This window comes from Ammospiza nelsoni, chromosome 1, assembly GCF_027579445.1.
Source record: "Ammospiza nelsoni isolate bAmmNel1 chromosome 1, bAmmNel1.pri, whole genome shotgun sequence".
Lineage (NCBI taxonomy): Eukaryota > Metazoa > Chordata > Aves > Passeriformes > Passerellidae > Ammospiza > Ammospiza nelsoni.
In genome coordinates this window covers 46,488,731-46,506,451 of record NC_080633.1, presented here as the reverse complement: position 1 = coordinate 46,506,451, position 17,721 = coordinate 46,488,731, and the positions used below count along the sequence as shown (strand labels likewise).

The window sequence follows — 17,721 nt, the reverse complement described above, 5'->3', positions numbered from 1 at the left end:
AAAAGTCACAGCCGGCACTGCACAGCAGAGTCCCGAAAGTTCAAAGCTCTCAAAGTTCAGTCATCGACTGGCTTCCAAACCATCGCACATCACAAAAAAAGCAGATTTGTGTGATGAGAGAGCGATGGGCAAGCACGCCTAGGGAACCTTGTGCTGGCAAGCGGCGCTGCACACTGACAGCAGTGCCCGAGCCCCTCAGCAGCAGCAAGAGGGCAGAACCCCAGAGCTGTCAGGGCTGGGGCACCTCCGGAGAGCACCGGGCCCAACGCCCTGCCAAGGCACGGCCACCCGGAGCAGGGGACACAGCAACGCGGCCAGGTGGGGTTGGGATGGCTCCAGGGACGGAGCCTCCACAAGCAGCGGGCAGCGCAGGCTGCTCACGGCCAGGGAAACCCCTCAGGCACTGACCTCCGGGACCGCGGGAGGGCAGCGGGACAGACAGACAGACACGGGAGCCGCCCGCCCGCCCGCAGCGCCGTGGGATGGACGGCGACAGGGGACCGTGTCCGCGGCCAAAGTCCTCCCTCCCCATCCTCCTCCCGCACGCAGCCGCCGCCTCAGGCCAAGCCCTTCGCGGTCACCCGGGGGAGCGAGGGGGCCGAGACGGGCAGCAAGGGCGGAGGACAGGCCGGGGGAGGGCAGGGGACAGCCGGGGACGGGTGACCGTCGCTCCACCGGCGGCTCCTCCCTTCCCTTTCCCTCCTCTTCGGCAGGTGCCAGAGCCGAACCACCCCCGTCCCAGCGGGTCACTCACAGCTTCAGGCTGGCGTAGGCCGCCGCTGCCGTGGTTCCCACCGGTGCCGCCGTCGCCATCCGTCCCCTCGGGCTGTCCCCGGCCGCGGGCTCCGCTCCGACCCGGCCGCTCCCTCCCTGCCCGACTGACGCGTCCCTGGGCCGGAGCGACGGGGCCCCGCTCGGGACAAACCTCCGCGGGCGCGCTGGCGAGCTCAGGCCGGGGCGCCGCCTATGGCAGGGGAGGGCGGGGCCGGGCGGGCTCGTCAGCCCCACCATTGGCTGAGGCGGCGAGAGAGAATTGTGCTGAAGTGCGCGGGAGCAGACATCACCTTCGAGCAGGGCCAGTGGCGCAATGGATAACGCGTCTGACTACGGATCAGAAGATTCTAGGTTCGACTCCTGGCTGGCTCGGCTGCTCCTTTTTCTTTCTTTGTCGTAATTATATTTTTTTTCTTTTCTGTTTTCAGCGAAGGATGCTGCCTACAGCCCCCCCACTTCTTATATGCTCACCGCTGCCACATCTTTGCCCTCAATGTGGGAGTCTTCAAACCTCCCAGGGCTGGGTGATGTTACAGGGCTTCCTGCCCTTGGCAGTGCCCCAGCTCAGGGACAGCTGCTGTCCACCACCCTTCCTGATCCTGCAGGTTATGGGGTTTGGCAAGGAGCAAACCTGGGGCACCTCCTGGCCCACAAATCCAGCTCTCTGGGCGTCATGCCCCAGGTTTGGGTAGCTTCTTGCCCCATGGATGGGGAACTATAATTAGTTATTCCTATGTATTTGTTTCATTTAGCTGACACCTCCAAGCTGCTGTGTGCTGCTTGTCCAACATCCAGTCTTCAGGTCTGAGGCATCTGGTAGCTGATGGCAGGGGCACCATGGGAACATGGGAATGCCATCCAAATCCCTCAAGGAACCCACCCCCACCAATGCTGCAAAGGAGACTCACTCCCATGCTGGGGTCAGAGCCTGCTCCCACGTGCAGCAAATCCCTCCCCACACCCTCAGCCTGGGACCTGGGCCTCCCTAGAATGATGCCAGAGCAGGACAGCCTCCAATGGAACTGCAGCAAATACCAGCTGCCTGCAAAGGACTGGAAATTCCCAGGAACCCCACTGAGGTGGTTCTCCCCACCCTCAGCCACTGAGGTGGGGGAACAGGCATAAGGAAGAGGTTGGGAAACCATCAATTCACAGCATAACTCCCCCCACCATGGACTCTGGGCAATGACAGTCATTTTAAGTTTAGGAAAGACTTGACTCCGAGTGTTGCTTAAGATACTGTCTTTAATCACTGAAATCACAACAGGCCAGTGGCTACCGGTCTCCATTCTTTATAAATACTTAATAGCACAGAGGAAAAGAGGGCTGTGTTCACAGGAGGCTAAGGTTAGTTACACCAGCACAAATCCTAAAATACTGTCTCCTGGAGCTGAGCTTTGAAGGAAACATAAAATAACTAGTACCATTCAGTATCGTTAGGCAGGCTCTGGATTTGCTTTCTGGATGCAGAAAGGCAGAGCCTGGAGGTGTGCTGGGTCCCTGCCTGGCCCTGCTCCGCAGACCTGCTGCGTGGGGAGGAGGGCTGGGCTGGCCACTGCAGCCCTGTCATCCCTCCACCAGGGCCACAGGGCATTCCTGCCTCTACAGGACTCTCTGCCATGGATTTGCACGTGAGGACAGTTTCTTCTCATCTCCTGTCGTGTATGAGTGGGTTACAGATGCATTGCCACACCAACTTCTGGCTGCCCTGGAAGAAAGCTTTGAAGAAAGGATTTTTATTGCTCAGGAAAGCTTTGCTTCTCTTATGAAAAAGGGTGGGTGAGCAGTTCCAAGCTCTGTCTGGGCTCGTGGCAGGAAGATGTCTGCCCAGTCAGCTTCAGTGAGGACAGCCAGAGCCACTGCAGCCAGCGAGCAGCAGGACTCAGAAATGGAAAAGAAAAATGAACAAATGCTGTGCCACGATGAGAGATGCAAAGCCCTTCCCAGTTTCTCCCAGTGGCACTCACAGGATGGGGGAAAGGGAAGTGTATCTGGTCATGGCCCTTCCCTGCCTGCAGGTACTGACTCCAGGGGTATTGCCCAGTGATGAGGCAGGCCTGGGTCAACGTGGCATTACATTCATGCACAGAAAGTTCCTCAAAAGGCACCTACAAGCACTTGGCATGGGCACAGCGGTGTGAAAGGCAGGTGTGGCATGGGCACAGCGGTGTGAAAGGCAGGTGTGCCATGGGCACAGCGGTGTGAAAGGCAGGTGTGCCATGGGCACAGCGGTGTGAAAGGCAGGTGTGGCATGGGCACAGCAGTGTGAAAGGCAGGTGTGCCATGGGCAGCACCTGCCACACATCATGTGCATGGACACAGCTGCACAGAGCACCCCAAAAGTGAGAACATAGCAAGTTGTCAAGGCCCACACGGTATTTTTTGTTTTTTTTAAGATAATCCTTTCTTTGGAATGGCCAGCCAGACCCATGGCAGCTCTTGGAAGCCCAGTTTCCCCCTTTCAAGGCTGCCACATCACACCTGACTGCTGATGAAACTCCATCATCATTTACAGACTAAGCAGCTATTCACTTCATAGTAAAAAGATCTAAAAAAAAAATAAAAGAGCATTTAAATCTTGAAAGACTGGGAAAACGTTTTAAAAGCCCCCAAATGAAATTCAGAAGCTGAAGAGCCACAGATCTTTTCAAATGCTCTTTACCAGAGTGTTAGAAACTGCTGTTCCCTGTGTTTTAACATCAGGGCAGCTTCCCAAAATGCTTTGATCACAGGTGCTTCTTACACTTTAAATTACACAAAAATGTCTGCTGCTTCTGTAACTGGGGCTTTCCCCCGGCTCTTATGCAAAAATCCCTATTTAAATGAGTTTCTGTGTTTTAAGCAATAGAAATTTAACATCATGAATGAACATGATCTGAATTAAAAAATCTTTTAAGCTCTGATTCCTGAAAGCAGGCTTCAGGGAATTCACTTGAATAACTATTTGCATGAGAGTTACTCATTAACAGCACAATGGGACTTCCGAGGGTCCCTTACTTTAAAGCCAGTCAGAAGAACTTGCTGGGGGAGGAACCAAGACTAACATTTCATAGCATGTTTTCATAGCTTCTTAATAAATTAAAAGGCAACAAGATTCATGTGAATAGCAAAACCCAATGTGTACCAGCCAGAAGACAGGTGGAATTTAACATGTTTTTTGAAATTCTTGTGAAGAGGACACAAAGTGTCACACCTCCAGCTCCAGAGCTATTTCTCCCTTTGGGGGAGCTGCCTGAAGGCAGGCAGGGAGGGCTGAAGCTCCACAGATGCCTGGTGGAGGGTCGGGAGGAAGAGAAGGTTCCCCTCTGGGCAGGATGTCCTGCCTCCCCCTGTGCCAGACACACTGCCAGGCAGCTGCAGAGCTGGGGAAAATCAACAGGGACTCAGACACTCACAACCTGGGAGAAATAATACTGAGCTTAAAGGAATTAAAACTCCCAGAGACAGAAGCAGTGCAAGTTAGCACACACAGGGGTGCAGGGCAGTACAGCAGATGCTTTAGCTTCAAAACCACAAGATCACAGGCTCCTTTTTTCAAGAGCTTCACACTGTCACTTCCAGCTCTTTTTGTAAATACAGGAAAGGAGAGTGTTAGCATTTAATAATTTATAGGGGACCTTAAAACTGGAAGTAGGGCAGCCTTCATTTCCCCAGTGCTGAGGGATAGAGGATGGCTGACAGGAGTAAGAAGACACTGTGTGGGAGCAGAGGCCAAACTCCGGTGATGCAAAGAGGGCTCGTGCAGGACATCTTGCCACAAACTGCTGCCCTTGAGGCTTTCCATGAAAGAAAATTATCCTTCTCCCCATTCCCTTCTCTCCTGCTTATGTTGAGGTTTTGGGGAAGGCTGCAAGGCTGAGACAGAAGTTTAAGCTGCAGTTTAAAATTAAAATACCAGTCCCACTAGTGTTTTCAGATCTTTACAAAATGAAGGCCAAAAAACGTGCACAAGGGCTTGATCTAAAAAATCAAGAGGTAGCAAAAGCATGAACTAAATAGCAGCTGGTCTTTCAGAGGCAAGAGATGACCAAGGCTGGTATTTCCAGCTCACTTCAAAAAAACACGTTGGTATCTCGTTGCCTTCACTGCAAAAAGCAGCCCAGGGCACAGAACCACCTGCCCAGGACTATTTGAATTATTTACTAGGGATTGTGAGCTGGTGTTATTTTCCACCTCAGTCCCTTCCGACAGTCCTGAGATCACAGTCACACCTGGAACACCCCCTCCCTGCTCCAGCCTAGCTGTGCTGCAGGACACAAGCTGATGGGATGCACTGGGGTGAGAGCACTATGGGATCTGCCCTGGCTGTTGTTGCCCTCAATCCATCCTGCTTGGATGCAGAACTGCTTACAGCTCCCATCCCTTTCCTAACCAGGATCTGGAGGCTAAATTTAAGGCTCTAGGAGGGCTCACATATTTGGAGTCAATTTTACCTCCTCTAAAATCATAGGTAAAACTCTCAGAAGATATATTTCACAGTGCTGAAGTGCCCTCCCTTGAGCTTTCAGTCACTCACTGAAGGGATTCATGTCCCAAGCTGCACCAAAGCTCTGGATGGCTCCCAGGCAGGACCAATCTCCAGCCCCAGGCTGCCATCCCCATCCTGAAGGGCAGTGCAAACAGGCAGAGGCACTTGCAGCTGGATGGGGCAGAGGGCTGGATGGTCAGCTGGCACCATGAAACTCCAGGCCAGGCCCACCAAGCTCTGAGGCTGGGGCAGTTTCACATTTCAGCCACGGGGAGATGATTTACAGGCAGAGACTTGCTGCTGCCTGACACCTGTGCTGCTCCAGATGGGCACATGTTGCTGTCTGACTACATCAAGTGAAGTTCAAGCTACGTCCCTGCTATTGGAAAAGAGGTTTGGTTGAACTGTAATGGGTTTTCAGCATGGGAACATTTTGGGAGTCCCACTGCCATGGCTCAGCTAATTTATTGTCATTTCCACACTGAAAAGATCTTCAAGAATGTCATCCCATCCTTTGCCAGTCAGAACCAAATTTACATCTTCAGCATAGATACATGAGGATTTAACTAATTTTCCACACAAAGAAAGAGTAGTTAAGATCCCCAACTGCATCTGAGGCTTTAAATTAAGAACTTTTTGTTAAACAAAAGTACCAGTACATGAGGGGCTGCACAGCTTTGGTAGGGACAGAACATGCACTGCAGGCACACCTATCAGAAATGTAACACATCAGGGGAACAGATTGCTTTGAATATAAAGCAGTGAGTGGGGGAGTGGGAGGGTCAAGAAAAGAAACAATTTGCCTTCCTGCTTTCTCAGCAGAAGGGAAAGTAAGGGCCAAACTCTCTAACCCCTTGCTCAGATAAGCTGTTATTATTCATAGGAGCAAATCTGTTTATGCCAACATACACATCTGAGTTCAGGTTGTGGAGCTGGGCTCTAAATCCCTGCGTGACAAAGCCTTCATAACAATCCCAAGTTCACTCCCCAAACTCTGAATAAGCACCACTATGAAATGGCTTTGTTCTGGGTAAACACCATGAAAAGGAATAGCCAGACTGAGGGCTGAGCTGTGAGGCCAAACTGGAAAACCCAGGCAACTGTCTGTGTATGGAGAGCTTTTTTCCAAACAGAGCTCTGCAAGCAAGAATGAGGGTGGATTTCTCCCATGTCCACACTTTCAGCATCCCGACCTTTCCTTTCCAAATATGATCCACTATTTAGACTCTGACACAGCAGACTGGCCCCTGTGTGTCATGCTGACACACAAGCCTGGGCCCCAAGTCACTGCAGTAGCTTAGCCTAGCTTGTTCCAGTTTTTGGTTCTGTTTGAAATGGGATGTTGGCCTCCAGTTGACAGACAGCATTGCCTCGTTGGTGCTTGGAGAGTTGGTACTCTTACAGCCAGACTTGATACTGGAGTTCAGGGAATTAACTGAAAGGTCTGAGTGTGCCATTTTGCATAGACTCCTTTCTTTTGTTTTCCTAAAGAATTAATAAAAACGGAGAGTCTCTAAAAAGCTGGTACTAATAGGTTCAGAGAACCTGGTGAAATGTGCTTTCAGGAAACAGTAGACTGATGGGATGTCCCCAGCAGGCAGGCAGGCAAGCCAGGCCTCTGGCTTTTTAATTGTGCATGGCACGATGCGAGTTCATAGGCACGAGAGCAAATTGTGCTTTCACTGAAGAATCTTCCAAAACGTGCCCAGAGGAATCTCCAGGCAGCAGAAAAAGACACGTAAAAGTAAACTGATCAGTTTAGGTAACATGCCACATTCTTGGTCAAGTAGACATGGTTTGATGCAGCTGAAACCCACAAGCATACAAACTTGGTGAATCCAGCAAAAATCTCTCATATCCTTTGACAGGAACATTGCTGACTGGCAAAAAACATGCAGAGGAAATCAGCTGAAGGTGGGGAGAGGGGGATCCTGTAACAACTCTTCTGTCACAGCTTCCCAAAGCTGGCCACAGTGACTAGTAGTGGTGCTGGTAGGCAGCTGCTGGGGTTGTGCCATTCTCTATGTGCTTCAGGTGACAGGAGTGACAAAGCAAATGTTCATCCAGTGGGTAGCAGCGATGCCCGTCTTCATCGTTCAGCTCCATCCCACAGTCCTGCAAAGAGAGGCCGTGCAAATTATCAGAGCTTGTGCCCATCTCCCAGTGTCAGCTGGGGTCTGGCTTCTAGGAGAGACATTTTGTGACAAGGACAGACAACACCCAGCCAACAGCTCCTTCCCAATAGGTCCAGCATGTACCAGAAGAAGAAAAACATCTGACACAGGCATTTTGATGGGCAGCCTTGTACAAATTTGTTCAAAGCAGTTTTATTGAATAAGCTTTATCTTGTGGTAAAGTGCAACCCTCTGTATTTTAAATACGCTTGTGTCTCCTTACACTGTCAGGTAAGATTCACCTCTTCACATTACAGTTGTACTGATGTGAAATCAGATTGTGGAGTCAGGGCCTCTTTTTACTGCATTATAAGCACAGTGAGAAAAAACAACTACATATTTTAATTCTCAATGCAGAAGTAAGGCAGCTTTCTGAGAAGCCCTGCACAGACTAAATGGTTTTTAAGAGCTGGCATCTCCTGGAATTTTTTCTTGTGCAGCCACATCCTTTCTCCAGCCTCAAGGACACATTCATTTCCCATTAGAGTGAAGGTAATTTACACCCCGCAGGATCAGTCACCACCGTAGCATTTTTCAACAATCTGACTTGGAAATCAGATACACTGATGTTATCTGGAGCTGGAGGCTTCTGGAAGGCAGCAATAGACCTTACTAAGTCACCATGTTTCCTGCATTAACAAATAAACTGCCAAGTTTGAAAAGCAGTAATTAACTGGTTGCCCGTAACTTTACGGATGGCAAATGAAATTAGAACTGAAACCCATTGCTGCAAAAACTTTTGTCCTCAATCTGGAAACTTCTCAGTCACTGACAGAAAGGGTCTCACACTGAAGGTTTGAATTGCTCAGCTGCTGTAAGGCAGGAGATTTATTTCCATCTTAAAAACAACAGCAGTTATGACTATTAAGTGCCCAGTCCCTGAGAAAGATGCTGACCTACCTCGCAGTGATAACATTCCACATGGTAATCCTTGTCCATGGACACAACCCGAATGGTCTCATCAGACCCCTGTGAGCATTGGAGCAAAGCAGAAATTACAAAGGATTACAGCAGGATCAGACACATGCACTCTGTAGATTGCTTCCTGCAACAAAATGAATGTTGAGGAAATGCATTTGGACAGCTGGATGGAGACCACAAATAAATCCTGCAACTTGCAGTTATTTTTACAGTAAAGCTTCATCACAGACTGACTGCAGATATCCTCTAAAATGTGATACCAGAAGTGTAAAAATGTTCTCTGTTTAACAGTAACAGCTATCAGAAATCACAAATGAATCACTTGGTAATTTCAACAGATCACATTTTTCACCATTGTAAATTAGTTTTGCCTAAGATTCATCTCCAAGCATTAAAATGTGTTAGTCCCACAGTGGTCACACAGAGGACATTCATGAGTACCACCAGCATCTATTGACATAAAGGAGAATTCCCCTGAACATAAAACTAGCAGCAGCATGATCCTGCAGGAGATGAAAACAGCAGCCTGGCAGAGGAGCAATAAGCTTCACCAGTGAACAAAAGAAGGGTCACATCTCAAGAACAGTGCATGAGCTTAGACCAGAAGGTTGCACTCCAGAGGAAGCAACCATCTCTCCCCATCAACAAGCACATTTGTTTTGACACATGGTCAAGTGTGAAAGAGAGCAAGGCCTGACACTCCTCCCCCAAAGGGATATGGAATTAAAGGCTCTCACCTCGGAGGGCAGAATGGGAAGTCCACACGCTGCACACTTTGGAGCTAAAACTCTGGAAGAGCAATGAAAAATTGAAGGCAAGTTATGGACCGACATAAAAAGAGAGGTCTGTATGTTCTCAGTGATAACATGAAAAGTTGCAGCTGTAAATTACTTATCCACAGGAAACTTTGCATCCTGAGATCATCAATTCATTTTAGCATTTATTTTAAGTAATGCTTGGCACACGTTGCTCAATCAGGCAAAAAGAGACCTTATATCTTACACTTAGTGCCAGAAAAAATACAAATTTTCCTTATAAAATTCTTGGCTGCTCCTGAGAGATTTGGAAGAGAAAATGAGGAGGAACTGAGCAGGACTGTCCCCAGAAAAGTACATTAAAAGAAGTGGGGAGAAAAATTTCTGCCTCTGGGCAGAAAAATTCTGAGAAAATGCCACATGACTGCACAGCTTCTTAAGGCCTTATAACACAATAATTAATTAAATTAAATTGCAAGGAAATATTAATTATTTCCGGATAATGATGGCATGCAATGGCACTAATCTTGGCAACAGGATTGTAACAACTCTAGTCTTGGCGCAACACAGAAGAGTTCCAAGGGCTGCCTGAGCAACACTTAATACTCTCCCTGCTCAGAAAATGGAGAGAGGACCAAAGCAAGCCAGAAGGACACACAAAATGTGTGCAGCTCTAATACCATAACTACCAGCCAAGAGCACAGCCATTTTATTTTACTGTCTAAATAAGAAGTGATTTTTAAAGTGGATTTATCAGTTGTTAAATTTAGAACTGGCAAAAAGTTTTGCTTTGCAGATTCAGTGGCAGTTCTTTAAAAGTCTAATTCAGCCCTTCAACAACTCAAAAAGTAAATCACATTGATTTCCACAGGCATTCACAGGCTTACCTTAAAGCAGACTAATTTTGTACATCACTGAACACTTCAGGAGCACTATTTCTCACTCTCTCTGCTTTGCAGAGAACCTCTGAAACCCAGAGGCTATTTGGCTTCATCAGAGTTACGAAAGAGTCAACAGCTGGATAAGAGGAGAGAGGAGGAATTTCTAGGATCTAGTCCCACCCTCAATACTTCTAACTCTGTCTCTATTTTCTCCTAACTAGCTGAAAAGCTAAATTAGAGGCTTGCTGCTTGGAACATCACTGCTGTTTATTTTGCCCTTACTTGTGGTAATCCCTGACACAGTAGATTTTGTTTTCAGAGTCTACAGTGAACGGCACACCGTCCAGACACTCGTTGCAGATGACGCATCGGAAGCAGCCCGGATGATACGATTTCCCTAGAGCCTGCAGGATCTGCAACAGAGCAAGAGAAAGGAAAAATGCACATCAAGAGCCAATTAAGGTGAAAATAGTAAACACACAGCTTTACACCAGATAATACTGCATACTCATCAGCAGGGCAGTGTCTTTTTTCCCCTGTTTCATCTGAAAAATCAGTTAACAAGGATGGAAAGGGCAGCTGAAATCAATACACAGCACCTGACTCTAGAGATATTAATTATTAGCATGGGTACTAAAACAATTTAGAGACTCAGTCAAGGTGTTTAGCATGACAAAGGATAGAAGTGACAGAATTTAAAGAAAATAATTTCTGAAGTCAACAAGTAGAGAATACTTAGCAAGATCACAAGGCACAATGTATCAGCTGAACAAAGGAAATACACTTTTATATTCCCCATGAGAAGTTGAAACTGGTATTATTGCTAGGTTTTCATAATTCCTTACATACTGAAGGGCTTTGTACTTGCTTGCCTGGCTTTCTAATTAGCACAGACTATGGAAACACAGCTCAGACTGTGTTGAACTCAACAGCTGCAATTCACTACCTGGAATACCATGGTCCGTCAGTAGAAGGATCAGACTTCTGAGTAGGAAACAGCTTCCAATTGTAATGCTTTCCAGTGTAAGCAGGCAAACAAAGATAATTAATGATAAGCATTAGAAAATGTTGGGAGGCATGCTGTGAACCAGAAATTCCTAATTTCTTTGCCTCAGCTGTAGTCTTACACCACCAGCTATACCAGTCTCCCTCTGAACTTCCTATAACTGAATGCTGATCCCCTGAGTGTTCCCCACCCCATGCACATCTGGAATGGATGGTACCTGCTGCAGGCTAATCCTGCTTCACAGATCTAAACTGAGGTCTGGATCACACACCCTGGGTCAAACCTGCTCCCCAGAGTATCAGCACCCACAAAAAACAACGAGAAAGTGACTTAATGCAGAATACACATGGGAAGCCACAGCTTGACTGCAGGACAGAGAGGCTGAGAGAGCTGCACTGATGCCTCACAGCAAGGGAGCACTGCAGAGCCACGACACTGCTGAGCACGAAGCATCAACAGGATTACAAATACACTGTCCAGAGAAGTCCAAAAAAGGGATGAAAGACCTGGAGGCTCTGCTTTTCAACACCCACTGAAAACAGGCAGAGCAGTGTCTCTGCATGATGTACACTAGGGTGCCAGATTCACTTCCTTGAAAAAATCAACAAAAGGCTCCGTGGATTTTCCTTCTGATACCAGTCTCACACTAGGCAAACTACCAGATGATAACAGACAGCACTGGATATGAATATATTTTTCTTTTGATGCATTCTTGTAAAAAGCTGTGGGAGTTTTTTCTCCTAAAGCAATTATCACTTACCATGTCCATTATCAAATGACCACAAATGAAACACCTGTCAGCTGACTGCTGGAAACCAGAATACTGCAAGGACAGAAAAGAATTCACTTAAAATTTCACAAGGCCACTCAAGCATAAGCAACAGTGTACTGTGGAGTGCTATTTGCATATTTGTTATTGGTTCTTTTTCTGTGCTCCTTAGACAGAAAAACTAAATTTTCCAATCTTTTTTTGTTATATAAAGGTGTGGATGTGTTTCTGAGCGCCCAGGCTCAGAAGGAGTACAAGTTCCTGTAACTTCCAAGTCCAATTTAAAGTATAAAAATAAATACCATAAATGCACATGCAAATGAGGCAGTTACTAATAAGACTTATTTACATGCTTATTTGACCACATGAATCCACAAGACAAGAACCTGCTTGTGTTTATCCCATACTTATGTTGTAGTATCTGTATATATAGGCCTGGAAAGCCAAATTTTTCTTTGGTTACATGGTTATAATTCTGTTGAAGATTCTCTAAGGTCAGTGGTATTGTTCCAGCTCCCTGGTAGGATAGCAATCAAGTCTGGCCCACTGCAATTTTTTTGCTGTTTTTCCTGAGATCTATTAATAAGACACTGTCTGTCATGTCCATGCACCTTGGACACAGCACATAATCTGTCTGAATGAAGGAAATGCACACTTGGAAAATGAAATATTTTAGGTGAATTTAATTCTTTTATTTTCACCCTATGTAGAATATACTGAGGAGAACAAAGATGACCTTACCTATCTCTGACAGAAATCACTAGGATTCACCAATAAGTAAGCAAATACAACTTTTTCAAGTCTCAAGGAAGGCTTCATCTACCAGGACTCAGGGGTAGTGTATGGATTTTTATCTGGGGTGTATGGATTTTTATCTGCACCAGCCAAGAAGGGAGGTGCAGATAAAAAAAAAAAAAAAAAGCTCTGGGGTGTTGCTTCATGCTTAGGTACACTCACACAAAATCCATTGAGGGCAACAGAAAGATATCCATTAGGTCTCATCACAAGAGTCAACTGAGTGCTTACCAGGAAATCTTCTTCACAGTACACCTTTCCATTGACAAAATAAAAGGCTTTTCCTCTCAGCTTTCGACCTAAGGAAAAAAACACAGAGATAAGAAAAAGATCAGTAGAGAGCAAGGAGAAAATGTGATCAAAACCTGGCTACTGAGAAGCAAACAACAATGAAGACATCCAAGGACATATGTCACAGCTGGAAAAGAGCACCTAACCCCAGCATGGGTCTTCCCAGACTCCAGCGTGCCAAACTCTCTTCCACTGGTGGCTGCTGATGAATGCCAGTTGGTGGATCTGGACGGAAGTCCCACCTTTGGGTAGGAAGTAGGAGCTTTGCAAGCCTGGACCATCTCCTGGCAGATTACCATGTGTTGTAACTCTGGGAAGAGTGAGGGAGGATGCACTGACTCATGCTGGAAAACACCCAAGGAAAGGAGCAAGGAGGAAAGAAGAAAGGGCATACAGAGAGTGACACACACTTAATTCCCTAAAATGTCATGACCCTACTGTTTTGCTATGAGCAGCAGCTGCCAGACAAGGCACTGCAATACCTGAGCACTCACTCTGCCCCAGCAGGCTCCAACACCAAAGCACTCAACAAGCTTCTCTGCTACCTACCAGCACATTTGTTACTGCAGCTGCCAACAAAAAGCTTTGAAACTATTAAAAAAAAATAAATCCAAATGTCATAATCAAGACAAGATGACACAGTTTTTCCAAGAAAGGACTCTACATATGGAGAGGATTTGTATTTACTTCAGCTTTCATGTTTATGCCTCCCATTCACCGTCTGTTTTCAGTTCCATGTAATCATGGCAATGTTTGCTCACACTGCCACCACTCCTAAACTTCTCCCAAGAAAAAAGGGCTAGGTTTTGTTTGTTTATAAAAAGATGCTCCTACCTCTTAGCAGCCTGGTTTCCCTACTGAGTCCAGGGTTTGAAATGCAAGCCTGGCACTGGAATGGTTCTGCACTGGAGCCCCAAGCATGTGCCAGGAGACAGAGCCCAGGGCAGGGGGAGCAGCACTGCCTGGGCACAGCTGGAGCAGGACCTGCTGCAGGCTGATTTTGGACACATACCAGGCACTGCTGGAAGGAAATTGGGTCTGAGACACTGGGGCCCAGAAGCCTCCTGCTTGACATGCTGAATGTGGCCAGCATAATTTAAAAAGTGATTGTCAGCTGCTGGGTGCATAGATCTGAACATCACATGGGACTGGACTGGGGGTCACCTTATGGTATGCACCCACCTGGCAGCCTTCAGTGAAGAACCACGCTGGCTGCAAGGCTTTAGGGAAAGGAGGAAGCCAAGTAAACCCGAGAAACAAGTGGGTTTTCAAGAAACAAATGTTACAGTTTTCTGCATACGCCAGAGGGCACCCTCAGGCTGGGAAACAACTCCTGCTGCCAATTTCTTCCTCTGCTGCTCTCAGCTTCTCCCTGCCCACTTTTGGGATGGACTGCTCCCAGTGTCTCTTAGAGGTGAGGAAACACTTTCTCATCATACAATTGGGAAGGCAAGATGCAGGAAAAGCTCACTTCCCCATGCTGCACTGGGAACTGTCTCGATGGAGCACCTACCAAAATGGAGATGCTCCAGGGAAGCTCCAAAGTTTTGCTAGTGAATTGAGCCAGACCAGCATTTCATCAGCAGCCCTTAGTGCCCAGTCCAAGTCCCAGGCAGCAGGGCAGGTGGAGGACAGGGCAGTGTGTTTTCTCAAGGAACAAGCCCCTGTTTGCATGTGCAGGAACTTTGGGGTTAAACTGTGGGCATTGCTCAGCTCTGTGTTTACTGGAGCAGTGTAGAAGCCAAAAGCACATGTCCCTGTCACAGTCACTGTCCCCCATTCTCTTCAACTCCCTCCTAGGGACAACCATGTAACCTGAAGGTCAGAGATGACCCAGGGCACCAGCCCATCCTTGCATCAATGCAGGCATTGGATAGGACATGGAAGAAAACCTGACAATCCTGAAAGTGTCCCACTTTGATTTTTCTCATCCACCCTCTGTTGCCAAGGTTGCTGAAACTGAAACAGGACCCAGAGTTCAAAATAGAAAGTATCTAATCTGGGACACGTAATCTCTGTGATTTATAACCCAGGGTGTGTATTTGCCTGATAACCCTACCTGTGTGTCTGCCTGTCCACAGGTAAGCCTGGCATGCTCACCAGCAGCTCCAGAGTCACAGTTTCTGAGGAGGGACAGGAGAGGCATGGGAATACCTGAGATTTGCATCACCTTTGTCGAGGGTGGTCCTAAGCAAATTAACAACTTATGCTGCTAATGCAGCAAGAAGTACTCCTGAAAATCTTCCACTGATTGAAATGCAACACTGGGATTTGGCACTCCCAAAAATGAAAAACAAACAAAACCATTTAACTCTGGTTTTAAATTACATGGTAGCAAGGGCTCCAGTTCAGTGCAACGGGCAGGTGCCCAAATGACTTTCCACCTGCATGCAATGTGTCTCCTTAAAGACAAGCTGACAGTGGTAAGGAAAAACATACACATGGGGCCATGCAAAGAGAAACACTTCTTTGGATCAAGGCCTGGTGCATGAGCAGCAGACATTCCAACAGAAGGGATGAGGTTTGGATCACTGCCACAACGCCATTCTTCCATCATTCTTCCACGGTGACAAAAAAAGCATTTACCAGCCATTCTGCACCCAGTGTATTTTTAACACGGTGACATTAGCAGGTTAAGATTGATGGCAACAGACTTTCAGTGAAGGTGCCACAGCCAGCATGCTATGTCTGGGCTTCTGCTGTAAGCTCATTCAGCAGAGGGATAAACCTTTGTAAGGGATTTATAATTTGGCTGTTGGTATCACGTGAGTCCCTGAAGAGTTGCTGACACCAAGAGCACTTTGAGGCAGGACAGGGATGATTTAATTACTTTTGTCAGATAAGAGGGAAGCATTTTAACTATTTTTAGTTCTCCATGACTTTCTTTAGGCTTCTGGTATAAATGTAAAAGGAAATCAGCAAAACCCATGAGTAACCAGGTGCTACTGCAGCCACTGTGGGAGTGGTTCATGCAACCACAGCCCATTTCTTCCCTGCTGCTCTCAACTTCCCCAGTGTCTCTTTGAGATGAGGAAGCACTTTCTCATCATACAATTGGGAAGGCAAGATGCAGGAAGACCTCACTTCCGAGGCTGTGCTGGGGACTGTCCCTGTGGAGCTGGGAAATGCATGTCCTTGCTGCAGCCACAGCAGTAAAGGGAACAGCACTGGGACTGCCCCACAGCACAGAGCAGGGTGGCAGTGACTTCTGTCCCTGCACTGAGCCCCCTGCCATGGGACAGTGCCTTGAACTAAACCAGGCCCTCTCAAAAGCAAGGCTTCTGACTGTGCCTGCAGAGGCTGGCACAGGTTTCATCCGAGCATGGACATGCTGTTTTACTTTCACCAAAAGGATGGACTGAGAAGTTAAATGGCATATACGGAATCACATATTGATAAATGCCTACTTTCAACATGTATCATGATGAAATATCCTCTGACAAACCCAGGAATATTTAAGGTGTGTTTGCTGCTTTCAGGATCAATTGTTCTACTACATGTCTTATGCTGCTGGCTCCTGACTGTATTTCACTTTTGCTTCACCCTGAATTTAGCTAATCTCACACCCGAAAAGATTCAGACAATTAAAATTCTTTGGCATTTAAACTTTACTGTCTTCAGTTTTTTTACAAGGTATCTTGATCATCTTTTGACAGGAAGTTTGAGCCCTGAGCTTTTATACACTGCTCATCCCTTCACATGTCTGTCTAGTCTGTTTAGCTGTGGGACCTTCAGGATGACCTCGAGGTCATTTCAGCACCAATTTCAAAATATTTCAAGCTTAGTCACCAGTGCCTTTGTGCTAAAATAAACACACTTTGCTAAGCAGCTGATAATAGGCATACCACCAGGCTGCACTCCCAGGATGCCAGTGCTTTTGTCCACTGTTTTCTCAAATGATGGCTCTCTCCTTTTGAAGACCACGCAGAGAGAGTTTAACCAGAGACTTGAAATGTCCCTGGCAAGGAGGATCCTGGGAGATCCATCATTTGCTTGCTGGGGATTTGGACTTAACTTTCTCTTTTGAAGTTGCTTTTCCATTATTTATTAAAAACAATGGGGTCACAAACCCATGTTCAAAGACAAGAGATAGCTTGTCAATGCATACAATGGAACAGGGCCATGTCTGGATCCCAGGGCTCTATGGAGATACACAACCAGGATTGCTGCATTGCTGGAGGGGCAGTGTGCAGGCTTCACTTATCACTTATCTAAGCACTATGCAACTCCCTGTGGTATCTGCACAGCAGATGGGCAAAAATCACTGCTGACTGGCAGCTTCTCCTGGGTCCCTTCCACACTGACAGCCCTGGGCCTCTGCCATTACAAAAACCAGTGCTTTTTCAAGTGCCACAGCTGTAAAATAAATTTGGCTATGTGATTACTGATGGCACGTTAAATTCAGCCAGCACGTGTGTTTTGGGAGCCCACCATGGACACTCTGCTGACAGGCAGCACGGTGTCCCACCATGTGCAGCAGACAAGGTCAGGCATCAGACAGCTCTGCCTCATTTCTGACATCTCTCCCATTTCTCTTGGCCACCATTAAAGCTGGATGCAGCACTCAGGCTGACACAGAAGCGTCAATATTTCCAATCTGCTCTAGAACTGAGCCTGCATGAAAGGGTCACTTCAATGGCTGTACATCCTCAAATCAGGCAAATGGCAGATATTCCAGGACAAACCAAAGTCTTGCTGAAACCATGGGCAGGAGGATAGGATAGCTGCAAGAAAAACTGTGCTGGGACACAGTAACTCCATTACCCTTTATGATGTTCAGTCTCTCTCAACTATACCAGTTGCATGCTCTGTGCTCTCACCATACATTTGAGGCAGGAAAAAAAGCAAACAAACTCAAGCAAAAGACTTGGTGGCAGTTTTTTGCTG

General features: G+C 47.0%; 2 protein-coding genes and 1 non-coding gene across 4 annotated transcripts in view; 1 reads left to right on the top strand and 2 right to left on the bottom strand.

The window, feature by feature from the left end:
* The window catches only part of SACM1L (SAC1 like phosphatidylinositide phosphatase), a 29,301-nt gene extending 28,382 nt beyond the window's left edge, over nt 1–919 (bottom strand). The window contains exon 1 of the mRNA XM_059475187.1: nt 755–919. Coding sequence (XP_059331170.1) covers nt 755–813 — 59 coding nt within the window. The 5' untranslated portion in view covers nt 814–919. The remainder of the gene's footprint in view (nt 1–754) is intronic.
* A 154-nt stretch (nt 920–1,073) lies between these two features.
* TRNAR-ACG (transfer RNA arginine (anticodon ACG)) lies at nt 1,074–1,146 on the top strand. Its single transcript has one exon. It is a non-coding gene; the product is annotated as a tRNA-Arg (tRNA).
* An 855-nt stretch (nt 1,147–2,001) lies between these two features.
* Nucleotides 2,002–17,721, bottom strand: part of LIMD1 (LIM domain containing 1) — a 32,627-nt gene continuing 16,907 nt past the window's right edge. The window contains exons 3-8 of one of the 2 annotated variants that reach the window (XM_059485434.1): nt 12,775–12,842; nt 11,740–11,802; nt 10,256–10,386; nt 9,075–9,126; nt 8,317–8,385; nt 2,002–7,357 (exon numbers count right to left, since the gene is read on the bottom strand). In XM_059485434.1, coding sequence (XP_059341417.1) covers nt 7,220–7,357; nt 8,317–8,385; nt 9,075–9,126; nt 10,256–10,386; nt 11,740–11,802; nt 12,775–12,842 — 521 coding nt within the window. In that variant the 3' untranslated portion in view covers nt 2,002–7,219. Of the gene's footprint in view, nt 7,358–8,316; nt 8,386–9,074; nt 9,127–10,255; nt 10,387–10,919; nt 10,988–11,739; nt 11,803–12,774; nt 12,843–17,721 lie in introns of those variants that run through there. The other variant, XM_059485443.1, reaches the window with a different exon arrangement.